Source organism: Zootoca vivipara, chromosome Z1, assembly GCF_965207765.1.
Source record: "Zootoca vivipara chromosome Z1, rZooViv2.hap1.1, whole genome shotgun sequence".
NCBI classification, from domain to species: Eukaryota; Metazoa; Chordata; class Lepidosauria; order Squamata; family Lacertidae; genus Zootoca; species Zootoca vivipara.
Genome location: NC_142583.1, coordinates 20,495,805 through 20,516,677, shown reverse-complemented (window position 1 = coordinate 20,516,677; position 20,873 = coordinate 20,495,805). Strand labels below are relative to the sequence as shown.

Here is a 20,873-nt window from a genome sequence, read left to right as displayed (position 1 = left end):
GAATTGTTTTGGAGGGTGCATTAATATTTCTCCAGTTGCCAAGGCAAAGCCCAATATCAAAATAGAGCCACATACACAATCTCTGGCTGCATATGTCAGAAAGTGCTGAGCAGATGACTGGTTCAGCTGGTGTTTTGGTGCAGTGCTTTGTTTCCTTTTCCTCCACTGAATGCATAATAGAAGGGAAAATAGCTAGAGGATGCACAGGACAACCCAGGTGAAACGACCACCTGGACCTCTCTAGCACAACACAAATCATTATCCATTTTTGGTAAAAGGAGACCTTGGAACAACAGAAGCGATTCTTTGCTTAGACAATGTGGCTAAACAAAAACAAAAGGTTTGCTCTGGATTGGTTTCAGAGCAGCCCCATAGAATCTTTTAAGGAATTATTCTGGGATAGGACATTTGTGTTTCTTGCAGCTTTAGATAACCACATCTGTGGACACCATTCCCAGTGTGTGGTTTTTATCCAGTGAGCATTGTAGAAGGGCAGCTCCACAATGTCCCTAGGCTGTTCACATTTTGTCTAAATCCTTTTTGGTTCCAGTCAAGCCTTTGCTATGCTGTGTATCCATTTCAGTCTCTATTTTGAATGAGTACGCTATTGTTCAGCCCATACTAGTATGTCATAACAAAATCATTGTTTCCAGAAAGCAGAAAAGCACAAAAGAAGAAAGATTTTACACACACACACACACACACACACACACACACACACACACACAGTTATTGTAAAAAAGTCAATCACATGCATAACTAAATTCTTTGCCGCCACAAAGGTGAACAAGATGCACTCATTTACAGAACAATGATGACATCCACACCATATATTCAATGTTCATTTAAAACATGCATCTTCTGCCAAACTAGTTTGTCAAAGATGCCTGGGAATTATAGCTCCGTGAGGAGCAAACTACAGTTCCCATAATTATTTGGGGGCAAGCTATGTGCTTTATATCTGTGGTATGGATGTGCTTATCATTATCTGTGTTGGAGAACAAACATTTGATTTTTCTTTTTACCTTTCAAAAGGAAATAAATACCTTATTATTTATATCTTAAATATTATAGAGGAGGGTGAAAGGTTGTTTTCTGCTGCTCCAGAGAAGCGGACACAGAGCAATGGATTCAAACTACAAGAAAGAAGATTCCACCTAAACATTAGGAAGAACTTCCTGACAGTAAGAGCGGTTCGGCAGTGGAATTTGCTACCAAGGAGTGTGGTGGAGTCTCCTTCTTTGGAGGTCTTTAAGCAGAGGCTTGACAGGCATATGTCAAGAATGCTTTGGTGGTGTTTCCTGCTTGGCAGGGGGTTGGACTGGATGGCCTCTTCCAACTCTATGATTCTATGATTATTTATATCTTAACATCTTAAATATTATTTATATCTTAATATTGGGAAACTACAGGTGATATGCCATATACATCTCTTCACCACAAATGTAGTGACTTAACTTATATGGGACTATTTTAATTATTCACAGTAATATTCTTTATCATCTTAGAGGAATCCCTTCCTAATGATAGATCATCATCAGTTGTTAAAATTATGATTGTAAATATCTGCACAAAAAAAAAACACCTACCTTGAAGGTATTAATATGATTTGCATCATATTGCACTGATGAATCTCAAAGGATGTCTCTCCTATTTCTGGAAAGGAAAGGGGGGGGGACGTTGTATCTTTCTAATTAGATTTAAACATCGGTAAGGAGGATAAGTAACAGAATCCCAGGAAATGAAATGATCGTGCTATTTTTAGTTGCACTAGAGTGTACTTGGGCAACAAAATGTTTTCCTGTTAAGAAAACAGGACAGAGGTAAGGGAGTCATGGGAACTGGTGGAGAAAGCAACAAAAAGCATTCAAACCCAACACAGATGCAGTAAAGATTTTCCAGATGTGGAATTCTTTCCTGGGATCAAGAGAGCTAGCTTGGCTTACTTAAACGGTAACATTTAACTTTGACCAAATAAATGAATAAAAATAAAGTAAAAAATACGGTACTCTCGCAGACTTTTAATCTGTCTAAGTGTAATTGACTCTGTTCAGGTTTTATATTCCAGCTTGCTTTATGAAAACAAGCCTGCCATCTCAGCCCTGTGATTTCTTTTGTGTGGCATCCATTGCCTCATTAGAAATTAATACCGCAGAGTACAGAGGAAATCTGCCCCATTTAACAACTTTTTCAGAGTGAATACACCACTTAGTGTTCTTCTCCATCCCACAAAGTGGATCAATGGGCTGGGTGGCTATATCAACCAACTCTGACTCCGAAGGAAGGGCAAGGAAGGCAAGAGGCGGCGGCGAGAATGGGGCAACAAAGCAAAAAAAAAGAGAATGGTGCAATGGAAGGACTGCTGAGGAAAAAAAGCTCCCTGTAAGCGGCCAGTCCAGATCTCTGGCAAAAGTGATCTGTCCTCCCCACAGCAGCCCACTGGGTTGGGAGGAAGAGGGAGAGAGAAATGGGGAGGATCCCACTTTTGTCTTTGCCCACTGTCATCACACTTCACCCAACAGATTGTCTCTGATGCAATATGGCCATCAACAGAAGAAAAAATCCCTCATCTAAAGGGATCAGTAAAAACAGCAGCACTTCAGGCAGGAAGCGGTGAGTATTATAATCTATGAGCCTGTGTCCAACCACCAGTGTAGCAGACTTCTGACTATGCAATGGGACATCTCTTTCATCTACTCCCCTAGATTCAACCCCACCCCCAACCCAAATCTTCCCAAGAGAGTTGGAAGAAGATTCTGGGTGTGTGGGGAATGATGGAGGAGGAAAACAAAGTTCTGTTGCAAGAGCAGAGGTCCACAGTATTTTTTTTGTGAATTTCTGCTAGTAGTCACATTTTGTATGCAATGTTGCTTTATATGTACATTTTGTTTGCAAAGCAATTTTCTGTAATGTAAAACGTGTTATTTTCACAAAAAATATGCATTTTAAGGCACACTTTACACTAGTATACTGTATGCATTCTTATATACATTACTTGGCCTGAGAACTGCACTGCAAATTTCGAGAAGTGCAAATTCAGAAAGATAGCTGAGTTTCGGTTCTCGTCTTGTTTCAGAAAGTGTGAATTAGGTAAGTTCTGAACTGAATTTCCATCCTGCTCTGATTGCTGGGCTCTTCTTTCCCTCATGCTCTGAATCTGGAGTTCATTAGAATCCAATATTATTTCCTTCCAATTTGACTGACATGCCATTTTTTTGGAAAAACTATCCACCTTTCCAGTGCTCCAGTCTCAGCTGCCAAATGCATACTTTTCTGGCATCTTTGACATACTCCAATTGCTCCAGTTCTCGGCTAGGAGTTCCCGTTGACATTTACTACTCAGAATAAAAAAAAACCACCAAGTAAGTGAAAGAGACAATTCTGCCAAACAGATATTTCGGGGGAAACCTTGTATCGGCAAGCATTTACTCACGAAACTAGGCATTACTGAAAAGAACACAAACCCAGGGAGCTGAGAAAACTTTTAGGAGGGAGGGATATCCAAAGGATCCTGTGAGCCCTTCTCTTGCAATACATGAATATTTCACACTAGGTGAAACATGGGCAGGTGTGCACCTTGGATGCTTCTAGACTTTTGGCAGGGCCTCTTCTCAGTCTTATAAGATCCATGCCCCCAACACCTCCTTTTCTGAGAAGACTTACTGGCATATGGGGTGCATGGGGTGTTGTGGGAGGGGTAGTACCTCTGGTGTGTACCTCCTTTGGGAGTAGTTGACCACCTTTGGCGCCCACTCTGCACTCAGCTCTCACCTGTAGCTCCTAGAAGCTGTTAGCATGCGACAGTGGCCACACCCTGGGAATGGCTTTGGATGGCTGGCTAAACCAGGTGAGGGTAGCTGATATGTCTCAAATGCTTGGTGAGTTAGGGACTTCTCCTGCATGTGCAGACAAGCTCCAAAGTAGACAAGACCAATAGTGGATCCAGCAATCAAGAAGGCAGTTTCTGCACATGCTGTAGAGGGAAGTGAGGGACAGATGGGACTTGGCAGCTTGGGAAGGTAGCCCATCTAGGAGGAGGACAGCTCTGATCTGAAACCTCTGCTGCCTACACAAATCCAGAGTGGCGTCCCTAAGACAGTTGGATGGCGCCTTGTATGCCTCCTTCTGGCAACTCCTGCAACCAAGCTGATGCTCTGCTTTCCTTTGGACCACTTCAGCGAGGCCGAAAGAGGGGTCTTGTCACCTGGCCATCCCAGATCTCCATACACACTGCCCAGGCCTGCACCCCAGGGAGGTCACTTCAGTGCTGCCAATGTAGCGGTTTGACTTCGCGCCCGGAAGAGCACTCTATTGTTTCTTGAGACAGACCGACGCCAGCAACAGTTATTGACATATGAAGCTGCTTTCTGATTAGTCAAACTGTTGGTCACTCTAGCTCAGTGTTGACTACATCATTTTTTTCTTTTGAGGGTTGCCTTCCATTGATGTAATGACTTGCATGGCACATGCCACAAGTGGGCAGGGCCAAAGGTGAGCATGTCAACCTCTCTCTCTCTCTCTCTCCTAACCCCTTTACCATTTGTTCTCTCCTTGCCACCTGCATGAAACCAGGTCAAGGACTTCAGGTTGTCCATCTACAGCAGGGGTTTGCAAACTTTTTCAGCAGGGGGCCGGTCCACTGTCCCTCAAACCTTGTGGGGGGCCCGAACTATATTGTGGGGAAAAAATGAATGAATTCCTATGCCGCACAAATAACCCAGAGATGCATTTTAAACAAAAGGACACATTCTACTCATGTAAAAACATGCTGATTCCTGAACCGTCCACGGGCCAGATTTAGAAGGCAATTGGGCCGCATCCGGCCCCTGGGCCTTAGTTTGGGGACCCTAATCTATAGTCTCCATTGACTGGCAGAGCTTTCCAGTCTCTCAGACAGGAGTCTTTCCCCAGCCCCTTGCCAGGGACCAAACCAGGAATTTCTCACAGGTAATACATGTGCTTTGCGACTGAGCTATGGCTGGCAGTACTGCAGCCATGGGTAGGCATCCATTGCAATTGTCGCAACATGAACCTACATGGCAACTTTAACTTAACCCAGATCCTATGTAAACCAAAGAAGGATTTGTTGTTCATATGTGTATTCCCAAAACATCTCCCAACACCATGCTGAACCTGAGGGCATATACATATTTTCATTTTACCTAGTGCTAGCTAATTACATCACTGCTTTGGACAAGGAAGCATATTTGTATTTCTCATCAGGGGAGAAGGAATTTGGCAAATCTGGGCTCTGGGCAATAGAGAACTGCATTCTTCTTGTCCTGATTATTGCTTTAGCACTGAATGACAAGAAGGACATAGGCTTCCTTCTTCCAAGCAAGCAGAGGATGAAAACATTCTGAACACAGAGATGCCCTAGAGGACCATCTGGATTTGATGGAGAAATGTAGCTGAGAATATTCCCAGGCCAACAATGACCACCAGGCACAATTCTCAGTAATGAGCGTGCATGAATGTAGAACACAAGCCTGCTTCTGTTCAGTGTACAGCACTCAGGCAGAAAGCTTCAAAGACAAGACAGCATGGTACATCAAAGGTAGTTCTCCTGGTAGCAATTATTGCCTTCCTTGCATTGAACAAACCTTGTTAGACTCCTGGGAGAACTCAGAGTGCATGAGAAAAGGAGGACAGCATAACTGACGGTAGAGAAGGGGAAGCCCCACCTCTCAACTTGATTTGGCAATGCAGTTGTGACAGGTACCTTCCCAAATAGTCAGTAGCACAGGTGATATGCTGATTTATGGATTAAAACAAATGTTACGCTTGCTTGCCCTATTTTGCTGGAAAGCCCTTTTTAACGACCATGGGAAGAAATTAGGCAGAGAAGGGTCATATAGTCACACCAACATGTAAAAACACATTTTAAAACAAATGGCTTCCCCCAAAGCATCCTGGGAACTGTGGCTTGTCAAGGCTGCTGGGAACTGTGACTTTGTGAGGGGTGAACTACAGCTCCCAGGAATTATTATTATTTGTGTGTGTGGGGGGGTGTACTTTAAAGGTGTGGTGTGGATGAGACCTACGTAGGTTGTATATAAGCCTCTGAAATAAATAAATAAATAAATAAATAAATAAATAAATAAATGCAAACCGTCTCACCAAAAGGCCAACAGAATGTCTGCATTTATATGTTACAGGTAGCTGTGCATGTACACGAAAGCTCATACCTATGACAAACTTAGTTGGTCTCTAAGGTGCTACTGGAAGGATTTTTTTATATATATATTTTACTGCATCTATATGCATAACCTATATTCACAGCCTTTTCAATGTCGTGTGCAAACAAACAAGATTTGAACCACACATCAAAGACAGTACTTTGTCAATGCTTTGAGAAGACAAAAGGTGTTGCTCAGCTAATAGGCATTTCACCACTCCCCCAAATACTGGATTCTTCTAGGGATTGCCCACTCATTATGTAACACATCTGCACCTCACTTTTTCTCTGTAGACCTCAGGGCAGTATACCCGGGTCTGCCACATTTTATCCTCCCAATTGCATACAATGATTTAACTATGATTTGCTTTGAGCATGGGTGGGAATCTGTGGCCTAGCTGGTGTTGTGGGACTGCAAATCCCATCAGCCGCAGCCAACATGACCAATGGTCAGAGCTCATGGATATGGTTGTCCATCACAGCTGGAGGGCTATCACAGGTTAGCCACCCCCTGGCCTAAAACCTTCAAATAAGCTTCAGTCCGGGACTCCCTGATCCTAGTCATCTGCACAGACACATAACAGTATGGGTGCTGATGTCTCTGTAGTTGTTGCCATGGCAGCCCAAGTCTGAGAAAGAAGTGCTTGATGCCTTTTTGACAGTGATGCATCTAAGTAATGTTAATGGTTGGGGGGGGGGAACCACCTTTAGACCGTTGTCTACATTACTTCCATTGTGAAGCACATAATTAACATTTTCTCCTCCCCCCTCACATTTCCATTCCATACTTAACTGTGGCTACATTGACCAGCTGCAATCCCAGCTGCATAGGAGCCAATTCCTAGGGGCATGGGGGCTTTGGCCCACATAATAAAGGGGGGTCAGGCCCCCACAAAGTTGATGTGCCTTCCCATTCAAATGGTGTGTGTGCACTGCATAATATGATCAATTATGCGGGGTGGGGCTTACCTGGGCCCCCACAATATTTTGTTCAAGTTGGTGCCCCTGCCCAGTGCCCTCTGGCCTGCCCATGCCATCCAAGGTGCTGCTGCAGAGCCTGTTTGCCACTGTCCTCCTCATCTGCCACTCTCCTTCAGCCAAAGCAAAGCCCTCTAGGTGCCTCTGCCCACTTTCTTTGCGAAGCAGGAAGTCACAGAGGCCCAGCAAACCTGCCTATGACTTCAGGGCTGTCAACCCGACTTGACAGCTCATGCTGGCTCACTGGGAAAGCCCCCTCCGTGGATCAGACTCACAGAAGGAAGATGAGATAAGGGAGGGGAGAGCAAGTGAGCTAATCTTTTCAATCAAAGCATATCTGGAGTGTTGACATGTAATGCTCATGCAATTTTTTTTTTTTGCCTAACAGACTTAGACACCATATTAAACTGGAGGGGCATTCATTGGTTTAACCAACAGCCTTAAAAAAAGCAGCAGCAGCGAGGAATTCACTGAAAGACAGAACTTTCAACTCTTCCTTAAAAAAGAAAGGAAGGCCAACATGCTCCCTAACATGAACTGTTAACCGAGAACTATGGTCGTCATCACACTTTCTCCCAGCCCATAAATGCCAATGGAGCAACCAAATGCAATATGTCGTCCATTAAAATTTATTGGCGTTTGGCAGTCACCCATGCAGTTCAGGAAGCAATGCTGGGACTGCTTTTGCAGAGTGACAAGCTGGAAAGGTTGAAAGTGCTCATTTGGCAGAGAAACACAAGTGCTGGTCAGGCTAGCAGGTTGATCACCACATAGCCAAAAGCCAAAAACCTATGGAAGTCAGCTCACATAATAGTGGAGTTTTGAATTCATGGGGAGCGGGGAAGACTCCCAAAAATTCTAAATTTAGTAAAGAGGTAGAATACTTCACGTGACAGTCTCCACCAGAGACACAGCGTGGGGGCCCAGGGCACAATTTTTTGAGGGGGGGGGCGCAATCAGCTGCCCCCATGACAGGCACAGAGCCCTGGCTGCTGAGGTGCAGAGGCGATCTTTGAAAAGCATAGAATTTCATTTCAAAAATCAGCACGACTTCATAAATTAGCTGACGAAGGCATCTACATCGAATGAAACAGGCCCCTGTCTGGGTTTTCCCCCTGAATCGACTCGACACTTTGGCTTTATATATAAAACTCTTTCGTGAACAATACGGGGTCTTTCCCTGAATCGACTCAGCACTCCAGCTCTATATAAAATGACCCTTTAGAACACTTTTGGAATCGGTTTGATAGTTATTGTTATTGTTTATTCCCACCCCAGCTGCCCAGTCCACCAGGGGGCACAACGATTTCCCCACCCTGGGCACTGGCAATCCATGTTATGCCACTGGTCTCCACTGTGCCTCATTTCCAAGGCACACAGTTAAGGGCCAAGACCCCTTGGCTCTTGTTACTGCTCAGCAGGGATTGGGGTGACCAGTAACAGTATCGAAAACTAGGAGAAGTGGGAAAGGATCTTCTTTTTTTTGGCAAGGAAATGCATATATGTTTTGGGTCTTTTGCAGACATGCAAGACCTGAAGTGCTCTTAAAAATAACTAAGTGTGATTGCATTGCTTATACATTTGTAGTCCATTGAAGCTTTTTGTAGATATTACCACTATGCATGGAGGTGTAGCATGTGGAGGGGGAGCAGGACTGAGCCTCCTGGCACCACACAGATGCAATGCTGCAGTGGCATGTGATAGGGGACCAATGCTGTGTCACTTCATCCCTGCACCAGTGAATGAAGTGCCTTCACTGCCGGGAGGGCGCCATTGTTATGCCCCCTCATGCTGTTGTTTTGTGGCTCCATATTGAACATGTGCATGTTGATCAAATATTTCTTCAAAGAGGAAGTCTGATTTAATTGCTAGACTGACTTTCTGTACCAAGTCTTTTCAAGGTGGCATATAAATATTAACCACAACATTAAAACATCATCATCATCAATTCTAAAATTACAAAAAACAGCATTTAAAAATATACTACAGCTAGCCAAAAGCACTTATCACAAGGCAGAGCAATAAAACTACACTATATCTGTGAGGGACAGGGGATATCGCGAAGTCCCTCCCCTCCTGAGTTCAAGCCCATCCCCGAGCACAGGGGAAAGCAGAGAGAGTTCCGATTCCAGTGGGGAAGCAGGAAGTCGTGTCCGAGGCTCAGGCAAGGTAGCGGAGCCAGGGTCCCAGGTGGGACAGGAAGGGGCAAATAAGGGGGGGAGACCCATCCCCCCAACTCCGGAATTGCACAGAAAGCGGAGGGGAAAGAGGATGGGTCTACCCAGGCTTTTGTGTTGGAGAAAGACGCGCCAAAAGCCATTCGGAGGTTCTGAACCCGACTGAACACATAGCTCCGTGTAAATAGCAATGACTTCAGCACTGTAAATACGCAGCACCAATAAAAGAATAAAATGCAGAGCTGTGTAGAGTCGTTACTCTGAAGTAGCCCGCTCCGGCCACTGTGACAATATCCAATAAATATGCCTGGCTATTTGCCCTAGTTGTTCCACATCTGTACTCTGGGCTGGGGTGAAAGTAATTGAGGAAGAACCGGGGCAGAATGAAGACTTAATTTTCCATCTCTTTCTGAAGACGTGTAGATTTGTGCTTAGCTCCTTCCGAGAGTAAAGGCATTATTTATTTATTTAGCAGCATCCCTTGCATTTCCCGTGCCTGCTTCAAGAAGATAACTTCTTTAAAGAGCAAACCAGCTCTTCCGGCATTATCTGAAAATACTGTGGATGCAGAACACTTGTGATTCTTTTACCAACCATATAAGCCAAAATCGACTGGAAGAAGGAAAAAGGACAGAGAATTTAATCAAAATACTTTTTGTAAAAAGCTATTACAGTACAGCCTTTAATGCTTTCTTTCTAGAGTTCCACTTAGATCAAAGTTTAAAACATTCTGGCTCACCAGGCAGTTTTTTTTAAAAAGCATCTTGTTTACTGACAGAAGAGCATGTCGGCAGTGACTTTTCAAAGGCCTTCCTGCTGAGAGCTCACACACTGCGGCTTGACCCATCTTGTCACCACTCAGTCACTTTATAGTCTTCAGTTCCTCTCACCATCTGGTGGCATCGTGAGGATCATACAGTGCCTGATGCTGCAACCAGAGACGAGAAGAAGCTTCCAACAGCTAAGGACCCCTTTTCATTGCCTCTGTATTTTTCTACTTGCAGATCAAAGGTGCCACGGAAAAATCACTAGTTCAAGATGCTAGTGTCTACTGAGAGCAGCAGATGGACTTGGGTTGGGGAGCCTAAGTTTGAATCCACGGTCAGCCATGAAGCTCATTGGGTGGTCTTGTGGAAGTCTCTATCTACTAGATGTCACCCAGCTCCAGTTAATACCGGTAATAAAAGGTACACTGCTCCAAGCTCTTTGCAAGGAAAGGGAGGGAACAAGCAGGTTACCAAAATACCCTTTTACAGAAAAAAACTGCAACGCCTTACAAAATCGCCCAGCCATGTAGATACAAGGAACAATGTACAGTAGTACTGTAACCAACAAAACGAGTCAAAACAGACACGAGCTACTGTTATCCTACGTTATGTACAGACTGGGCACTTTCAGAACGTTACTGTTTCCAAAGAGATTCAATCACATACCATGAGATTCACTCCAAGTAAAGCAGATTTAGTAGGCTACTCATGTACAACAAGCTTGCTTTTCTTCATAAAATCAGACTTTTTGCAAGAAGGAAAGTGTTGGGAAAATCATTAGACAACAATTGCTCGAGGCAACAAACGTCATATAACTTCCCACAAACAAATCAGAAGAAACAGTCAACATCATCTAGCTTATCCACAAATTTTGTGCAAACAAATCAGGATGAACGCTCAATGAACAAAGAGGGAAAGAGATGGAATATGAAAAGCTTGGGATCCTGTCATCTGACCACAAAGAGCCTCTAAATTTAGGGTCTAAAATATTGTGTAGAACATTGTGGAAAATACACCCTGATCAAACAGTTGCCATCCAGTCTTCTGAAAGTGTGTACCAAACTTTTTCACTGTTAATTCCCCTCGCCTGCCACATCAGGCAAAATCACCGAAGTACTAAGCCACCAGCCAACCAAATAATATCAAAGACTGACCAATAAGAAAGCAAGATCCTAGTATATAAAGTTTTTTTGCAGCAACCATATTGCCTATTATCATACCAGTTTAACAAAACCGTTCGTGTTGTGAGCATTTCACAAATCTTTGCTACAATCAGACGCTACTTTTTTTCCCTGGCATGGAATAGCAATGCTGCTGATAAGCACCCTGTAGTTGTACAATATTATTTCTTGGGTTTCTTCTTTTTGCACCTTCTGCTGAAATTTCAGCTCAGCTCTTTCCGCGACGATATGCAAACCAACGTTGTACAAAAATTAAGTTAGGGGCAGAGACCAAAAGACAATAAAAAAACAAACGTCACTTACCGGCCTTCTCCTTTTCTGTAAAAATTGGCATGGCCTGCAAAGGAAGGAAAAGATGTTACATTTCTAAAAGCACAGTTTAAAAAAAATGGAGATGAATGATCACACATACATCTCTGCCTCTCAGTATTCTTTCAGAGATCCATGTGAGATAAAATTAACACAGTTGCTGGTTAGGAGTGGCATCACGAGGCAGTCTCTGCTCACAACCTACGCATGTTCATTAGTTCATTTGGGTCCCCCCTCCCCCCCAATGTATAACAATACCTTCGCCTGCTTATTTGTCTGCCTGAAGCTTCCTGTTCATCCATCCAGCCTGGCAGAAGCTCTCCAGGGTCTCAGGCAGAGATCTTTCACTTCACTTGATACCTGATCTTTTCCCAGCTGGATCTGCCACCTGAACCTGAGACTTTGTGATTGTGAAACATGTGCTCCGCCACAGAGCGATGGTTCCCCCCCCTCCCGACATCTCACACAAGCAAACAAACCAATGTGCGAAAATTCCCTTTAAAAAGCTTTATTTTCTCTTTCTCAAAGCCCTCCTGCACAGATGTGTCTGCTAACGAAGCTAAAATATTACACATAATGGGGCACCGTTGTTCTGCATGTGGCAGCCCAAGAAAATATATGTACAGCTGTGTTAGATAACAGTCATTTATAATGGCATAGATGCTTATTCTCTCCCAATAAGTGGATTAGCATTTGAAGAAGAGCAGATCTCTCTCCCCCATAGTCTCTCTCCAGTGAGTCATTACCAGATTTTGCTCCCATGTCCTCAGCTGCACCAAAACATGACATTCACGAATTCACAATGGCTAATGTCTGTGATATGTATGCTTACTTGAATGTAAGTCCCACTGTTTCCCGTAGGACTTTCTTCCAGGTAAGTTGATGCAGGACTGCAGTCTTAATTTTTTTTATTTGTATTACAAAGAGTTCAACATAAAAAAAGTATGGAAACCCTAGTAATTTAGCTCAAAGCTATAATATTTTGAGTATACTCTAAAACTGACACACACTATAAGCTGATTCCATGAACTTCCTGGTCAATAGTCCATATAAACCATGGATGGGGAATCTGTTGCCCTCTAAATATTCTTGGACTCCAACTCCCTGGTCAGCATGGCAAACAGAGAGTTGTTGATGGTCTCCCATAGAGTTCTCCAGTCCTGCCATAGACAAATGGATCAAGGTAGGTTAACAAATCAGTTCCTAAAGTGAAGGTGGATAGATCACAAATCCAGAGCCTTTTCTCAAGATGCGTAGAAGCAAGGCAAGAAGTGACAGGGAAAGAGTCTTTTCTGTGGTGGCACCCCATTTGTGCAACTTTCCGGACATCTGGTGCCATGTCTTTAATTCCTTCAGCATCAGGCAAAGACTTAATTGTTTAAAGTATACTCAGCCCTTTTCAGTTCCATCTGCATTTACCAGTAAGTTGCTGCCATTTACTTCTTTGAGTCTCTGCTTTAGTGTTTTACTGATATTTTATATGTTATTGTTTCATTGTTTTTAAAATGGGAGTTGCTCCCAATTTGTGAGGGATGTACGGTAAGTACATAAGTAAGTAAGTAAAAGAAAGAATTTCTGGACGATACCTGAGGCAGTTTAATCTCTGAAGCGGAACAGTTTCTATATTGCTCTGAGATTGGAGGACGAATGGGGGAGATAAAAAAAAAAACCACACACCTCCTGGTGAAGTATTTATAGTCTTGGGACTAATATAGTCCCGCCCTCTATATTTGACAAAGGTGGACATTGGGACACAGAACGCTGAATGGATTACTTGTGCGGATGTTGCAGATCTCTGCCCCACACTGCAGCGGTGTGATGTAGGGAACCTAAATATTTTACTTTGTGGGCAGAAGATCACAGTCTCTGGGACTGCTAATCCATTTATATCTTCCTATTATAAAACAAGACACATTGTAAACTGAGCAAAACTCCCAAACACTTCTGCATGTCATTCAGACTTCTTTGGGTGACAGATCATCACCCAGAGACTATGCCTATAAAAGCAGGAATAAGAAGCAGGAATAAGAAACCCTGGGCAGCATGGTCAATGGTTAGAGTTAATGAAGATTGTAGTCCAGAAATGTCTGGTGGGCTACAGGTGCCCCATGAGACAAAATGCAGTCACTACAACTCTGGTTTTTCTTCATTTGCCTCTTCAATGGCTTATCAATTGAGTGGAGAGCACAATATTTGTGTCACACATGACATTATAGTGCAGAGAAGAGCGGGCGCAGCAACTGCAACTTTCAGTAGCCACCACATATCTCCAATACAGTCTAATTTTGCCCTCAGGGGCATGCAGGCCTCCCACAGTACATCTTATGAAAACTGTTTTGTTGTTGTTCCTTTGAAATCCCCCTGCTATTTCGCAAGAAACGCCAAATTTGACCTTGACATTTCCAGTCAATAAACCATTTGATTGAACCAGTCGAGGTCAGAAGGTCTGAGCATGAAACACAGAAAATAAGATAGTATATTGCGTCATTTAGACCAAGCAAATGAAATGTCAAAAAGATCAACTATTCAAACATTTGTTGAAATGACAACATGTTACTCCCTTCTGCAGCCCCTATGTACTTTCATTAAGAACTAAGAATATCAACCAAACTATTGGATAAGTATTATTTCCCTTAAAAACGCAGCAAGGAGTGAAAACATATTATTCCACCACTTCTTCAGGCAAGCAAGCCCCATAAAACTTAAGGGCTTTTTTGTGGGGAAGGAGTGGCTAACATACTATCAACCCAGCAGGATAACATGCCTTATTGTAACTTATGAAAAATGCTTGCAGCTAAAACATAGCTTTGAATTCACTATGGACCTTCCTCGATAGTTTCCATATGCTTTAAATTAAATGCATTCCCAGGAAGTGATTTAACATTTTTGGCAAAAGAGCAATTAAATGGGATTTTCCTGCTCAGCCAGATGGGTCCAGTGCAGCTTCGCATTATTCCAAACTCCTGATGAAACAAAAGAACTGCACTAATAACTTCCACATGATCAAATTATACACTTTTGTTTAAAAGAATCTCCTTCTAGATCTTTTATATTTCACACATGTGACACTGAAACTCAAAACAGAATTACTAATTATGTCGTCACTATTTAAAACCGCTCGTTCTTATTTGTTCATATCTGTTGCAGTTAGCTAACACTGCACAGTAACTATTAGGGTTGTCAACCATTTTTTTTAAAAAAAAACAAAACGGTAGTTCATTAATCGTCTGACCATTTAACTAAATACAGTCGTACCTTGGATCCCAAACGCCTTGCGAGTCGAACGTTTTGGCTCCCGGATGCCGCAAACCCAGAAGTGAGTGTTCCGGTTTGTGAATGTTCTTTGGAACCCAAACGTCCGACGCAGCTTCCACGACTTCTGATTGGCTGCAGGAGCTTCCTGCAGCCAATTGGAAGCCACGCCTTGGTTTCTGAACATTTTGGAAGTCGAACGGACTTCTGGAACAGATTCCGTTCGACTTCTGAAGTACCACTATAGTCAATTTTGCTTCAAATACATGACTGAATACTTCCGACAGGTGCCATTTCCCTCCTCTGCCGCTGCCACGATGAGGCCACTGTTGCTGAAAAGCTCGATGAGGCCCAGTGATTCTCCTGATACACTTCCTGAAGCCAGTGCCACACTGGAAGTGCACTTCTGCCTGGCTTCTTGAAGCACGTCAGTGGGAGCAGAGGGCCCCCAGGCCTCAGCAGAAGTGTGGTGGAGGCCTTGCAGAGCTGGCGTTCCCTGGCAGAGACCTGGCAGAGGCGACAGCAGAGGAAGTGGGACATCACAGATTGATCTAAGAAGCTGGGGTGGCTTCTGTCAACCAGTGATGTCCTGGGGAAATTGAGGCTATTGGATGTGAAACCCAATAACTTTTTAAAACCACAAATGTTCTGGTTTGTTCTTGTCCCACCTTTGTTGTCCCTACAGACAGCAATAATGTGGTAGAATTGCAGAAGAAATTGAAGCAGAATAAACCCACCACTAACGTGCTATTATTGTGTCAAGGCCATGCTGCAGAACATACGCTAGGCTTGCCATACGACAGGAAAATTCCTGCTATGCCCTGGTTTCCAGGTTTAAAAATGGCATGGGGGGGGATTTTGCTGAATCGGCAAAATGTTAGGGAAAAGCTGGATGTATGGCAATGGAAAAAGCAGCTGAAACAGCTCAAAAAGCTTAAAATCACTAATTTTGGGTCAGGTTTCCAAAAAAGCTTAACAGGTGTCAGGAACCCTAAACATACCTTCAATAGAACACCAGTCTGATGGGCCCATAGGCAACTCTACTGTGGAAATGCAGTTCAGATGGCTATCTCCAGTTCTCACTTTGAATTATTGCATGTGGCACATAGAAACTGAGCAGACCTAACCTTTCTGAGATGGCATCATCACCATACTGGATAAACCTGCATCTTATTTTATATTGGCTTGCCATGCAGCTATTAAGAAGCATTGCTTCCTCCAGAAAGTATTCATCACACAACTGAGGCAGTCCTATCTATCGTTTCACCTGCTTCCCAGCCAAAGAGGTCCCTGAAGCAAAGTACAGACAATAAAAATGATAAAAAAAACAAGATCATAAATCAAGAACTAAAGGCATGATAAAGCAGAGCCAAGCTTAAAACTCAACTGGCTGAAACAGAATATTTAAGTCATAAAAGCCTTCCTAAAACAGAAGGCTTTTTCTTTGCCTCAGTGCTCAGGCCACCTGTGAGAGCACAAAACACCGCAGAGTTTACCACCACAGTGGTCCTTAGACATGCCCTCCAATATTTGTTCAATGAAAATAGGGATGTCCTGTTGTTGTTGTTGTTGTTGTTGTTGTTGTTGTTGTTGTTGTTGTTGTTGTTTTATTTATACCCCACCCATCTGAATCTGACTGGGTTGCTCCAGCAAATCTGGGCAGCTTCCAACATCAGATTGATGTTAATGTAATTGCCAAGGACCCCCCCCCCAAGAATCCTGTGATTAATTGTTTGCCTCTCTTTTACAGATCCCCAACCCACCCATTTCCACGAGGAGGCATTCCTTGAGATTTCCAGAGACCACAGCATTTATGGTCAAAAGGTTTAAAACAACACTTTGAACTAGACCAAGAAACTTACTGGTACCCAGTACAATTACTTGAGAATTGGCGTTAGGTGTACCCTTCAGCAACCTAGCTGCAACATTTTGGAAATGCAGTACTGTAGTTGCTGAACACATTCCAATAGGTTGCCCACACTGATTGCATTGCAGTAGTCTAGCATTTACCTGAGCGTTCCTTACAGCAGCTTGGTCTTCATTGTCAAAGAACAGACACAGTCAGCATACGGAAGTTGGAAAAGTCATTGCTGGCTAGAATTGAGCTGCAAAGATGGACTGGGGAGGGGCCAGAGGCATAGGTCCATGGCAGATTATCTGCATTGCCTGCAGGTTCAATGCCTGCCATCTCCAGGTATGGGTTGGGCAGCACCCAAGTCTGAAACCCTGGTGAGCTTCTGGTAGTCAGTGTAAACAATACTGAGTTAGATGAACCAATGATCTGACTCAGGCCCCATCTACACATTTAAAGCAGTAAAGGTAAAGGTAAAGGGACCCCTGACCATTAGGTCCAGTTGTGACCGACTCTGGGGTTGCAGCGCTCATCTCGCATTATTGGCCAAGGGAGCCGGCGTACAGCTTCCAGACCAGGTCATGTGGCCAGCACGACAAAGCTGCTTCTGGCAAATCAGAGCAGCACACAGAAACGCTGTTTACCTTCCTGCTGTAGCACTTTGACCGGCTTTCAAACTGCTAGATTGGCAGGAGCTGGGACTGAGCAACGGGAGCTCACCCCGTCGCGGGGATTTGAACCACCGACCTTCTGATCGGCAAGCCCTAGGCTCAGTGGTTTAACCCACAGTGCCACCCACGTCCCTTTTAAAGCAGTAAGGTAAAGGGACCCCTGGCCATTAGGTCCAGTCGTGACCGACTCTGGGGTTGCACGCTCATCTCGCATTATTGGCCGAGGGAGCCGGCGTACAGCTTCCAGGTCATGTGGCCAGCATGACAAAGCCGCTTCTGGCAAACCAGAGCAGCACATGGAAACGCCGTTTACCTTCCCGCTGTAGCGGTTCCTATTTATCTACTTGCATTTTGACGTGCTTTCGAACTGCTAGGTTGGCAGGAGCTGGGACCAAGCAACGGGAGCTCACCCCGTCACAGGGATTCGAACCGCCGACCTTCTGATCAGTAAGCCCTAGGCTCAGTGGTTTAACCACAGCGCCACCTGGGTCCCTCTTTAAAGCACTATTATACCCCTATTTAACAGTCAATCCCTCTCCCCAGGGAACTTGGAAAATTAAAGCTCTATGAAGGAAACAGGGATCTCCCAGCAAGTCACAGCATCCTTAACAAACCACACTTCCCAGGGTCCTTTGGGGGAAGCCAGGACTGTTTTAAAAGGTATAATACTACTTTAAATGTACAAATTCAAGCGCCATACAAGGCTATGTTCCCTATAAGTCATGTTGGAATAATGAAGCATGTAGGAGGCGCATTAGATTAGCCATCTAATAAAGGAGGAAACATGGAGCATATATTATCTATGAGTCACCCTCATCCCCGCCCCCTCAACTGTTTCTAATATTAAATATGAAGCAGATGCAGATCAATGGCGTTGTGGATTATGAATATATTTTAATAACATGAAACAACCATTTTGGGTCTCAAGATAGATATTCATTCACGAGGCAATAGAAATAGCCCAAATCAATAGAGTCATGTCAGAACCATGTGTAAAGTACTCTAGAGGCTTTGCAATAAACTTTAAAGATTTCATGAGAACATCACATTTGTAGTTGCTGAAATAAGAAGGGAACATGAGATTTTAATTACCAGCCCTTAAGATACAAGTAGGCTTTTTATTTTCTAACAATTAAATTTGCCAGATTTTTGGGTTTTATTGATGCGTTTGTGATTGTAAAAAAGGTTTTGCAAGATAAACATTAGCTAAACTAATGACTTTGAGCTCAAGAGGAGGAAAAGATCTGCTGTTGCATAAATGAACCCCAACAGAACCTTCGCTGATGGATGAAAAGCATTAGGTCTCTAGAGGACGGTCCCTTTCTAAGGAAAACATGTCAGATCTTAGTTTTGGTAGTCTGCTCTCTCTGGGAAGAAAGAAATACAAAAGGCTGGACTGCAAGTTAGACAAATTCCGTTTCTACAAATTTTTATCTAGTGCTGCTGCGTGAACAACTAGCTGGCTGCTTTTCACATACAAGCAATTTTAGCCCAGCAATTAAAGCTGGCCTGGTGAGGTCAGAATACTTGCTGGAGAGACTAAGATATACATATATAGATATAGACACTGCAACATTGTGGCTAGTGCAGCATCTGCCAAGGATTGGGGGTCACAAGCATGTTGTACACAGGCAGATATCTACCCTCTATTCCCTTTCAAACACAATTCAAGGTGGGGCACCCAGAAAAATAGACAAGAAGAGGCAGAGTTCTTGAAAGGAGAAAGGAAATTCCGACTAATCATACAGAAAACATTTCTGACAGTAAGAACAATCTCCTTTGGGAGGTGGTGGACTCCCCTTCCTTAGAGGTTTTAAGCAGAGCTTGGAAGCCATCTGCCACGGATACTTTAGCTGAGATTCCTGCATTGGAGGGGGTTGGACTAGATGACCCTTGGGGTCCCTTTAAACTCTACAATTCTATGATTCTTGCACCTTTAACTGATGTTACACACAACTACTAAAGCTACAGGAGCCCCGTCCTCTTTTTCACCTGGCCACACTAATTCAAAGTGTTGCTTAAAACCCATAAATCCCTAATTGTCCCTAAACTGTGATCTCCAGCATTTGCTGAGTATGTTTTCCCTTTAAGAAGAACTGTTTGCCTAGGTGGACAATGTCATCCTACTACAGCCCTATTCGGACCTCCTGTAACTGGGGAAAGCAACACGGGGGTGTGGGGTGCAGGGACAGCCATGCTAGTTCTGCCCCCAGTTTCCATCACCCTTTGAGCTGGAGGAATGACTATCTGAAGGGAAAAATCCTCCTCTACTTGGCAAGGCTTTGATATTATGCAGAACCCTAGAACAATCAAGGTTCTACATCAGGGACCTTGGATGAGTAATGATTGTTCATTTTTGTGGCGAAGGGGATGGTCCGATCACAAGCACCTTTTTTGCGTGTAACATCCCATTCAGACAAAACCGAACCATTTCCCAAGCTTTTAGCAATATTACATCACCGTCAAGCCTATGTGTTCAAGAAAAGCTGCTCTGAAAGGGTTGCACTCCGGATAGAATATGCATGAGGGTGGCAACGAATCTGTCTAAGTTAACAGTTCCAACAGAATATGGAAATGTTTAGGGGAAAACACTGCGTGGATCAGATGACTCTAGAAGTTAAGCTAAGAGGACTGATTTGGATTGTTCCTGTAAAGGAATATAGTAGAAATAAGAAAAGAGCAAGCCCACAAAAAGTGCCGTGTGATTTTTGGAGTATACAGATGTGAGGATAAGGAAAGTGACCACACCCAGTCCTGGTGGGGAATTGCTGCCTGGGTTTTGAATGGGATTAGCAGAGTAATTCAGTGCTCTTGGCCACCCACTCAGCCAAAGCACACATTTGCGTAGGAATTACAAAAAGGTACATAAGAAGTAGTTGCCATTCAAACCTCAGATCTGCTAGTCTGGGAAGGTTGGATGCTGCTCATCTTGGTCCTTCTCAGTAGAGCCAAGGCTATGCTGCACTCAGTCCCTCATGTCGGCTGAGCTGGAGCTACACCAGCAGAGCTCAAGCTGGTAGAACTTAAGCTCTGTCCCGTTGCTCTGTCCCAGCTTCTGCCAACCTAGCAGTTTGAAAGCACACCACTGTGAGTAAATAAATAGGTACCACTATGGCAGGAAGGTAAACGGTGTTTCCGTTTTAAACAAAAAAAATTTAAACAAAAATCTGGACTCCTTGTGTGCTACTCCATTCCCCCTTTCTTCTCGCCCAGGGTGGCACTGCCCTCTGACTGCCCATCAGAGCTGGTGCCTCCCATGAGGCTGGGCCTCGATGATGGTAGCCTCTCCTCCTCCTCATCCACTGTCTGCCAGCTGCTATGAGCTGCCCAAGGGAGGAAGCTGGCAGCAGCCGCCATGGAGAGGCCATGGAGAGGCAACAGGATGTTCCCTTGCCCTGCCGCCATTTGGGACAAGCGCCGGCTCATCCTCCTCCCTGAGCTTGGCACTGGCAGCACTGGTAGGGGAAACAGGGACATTCCAGGATCAAATCAGAAGCTGGCATGGCTT

At 43.9% G+C, this 20,873-nt stretch overlaps 1 protein-coding gene across 4 annotated transcripts in view; it reads right to left on the bottom strand.

Moving 5' to 3' along the window:
* The window catches only part of DLC1 (DLC1 Rho GTPase activating protein), a 251,918-nt gene that overhangs the window by 146,724 nt on the left and 84,321 nt on the right, over window positions 1-20,873 (bottom strand). For all 4 annotated transcript variants that reach the window (XM_035114152.3, XM_060278815.2, XM_035114153.3 and 1 more), the window contains exon 5: window positions 11,585-11,618. In XM_035114152.3, the coding sequence (XP_034970043.3) occupies window positions 11,585-11,618 (34 nt within the window). The remainder of the gene's footprint in view (window positions 1-11,584; window positions 11,619-20,873) is intronic.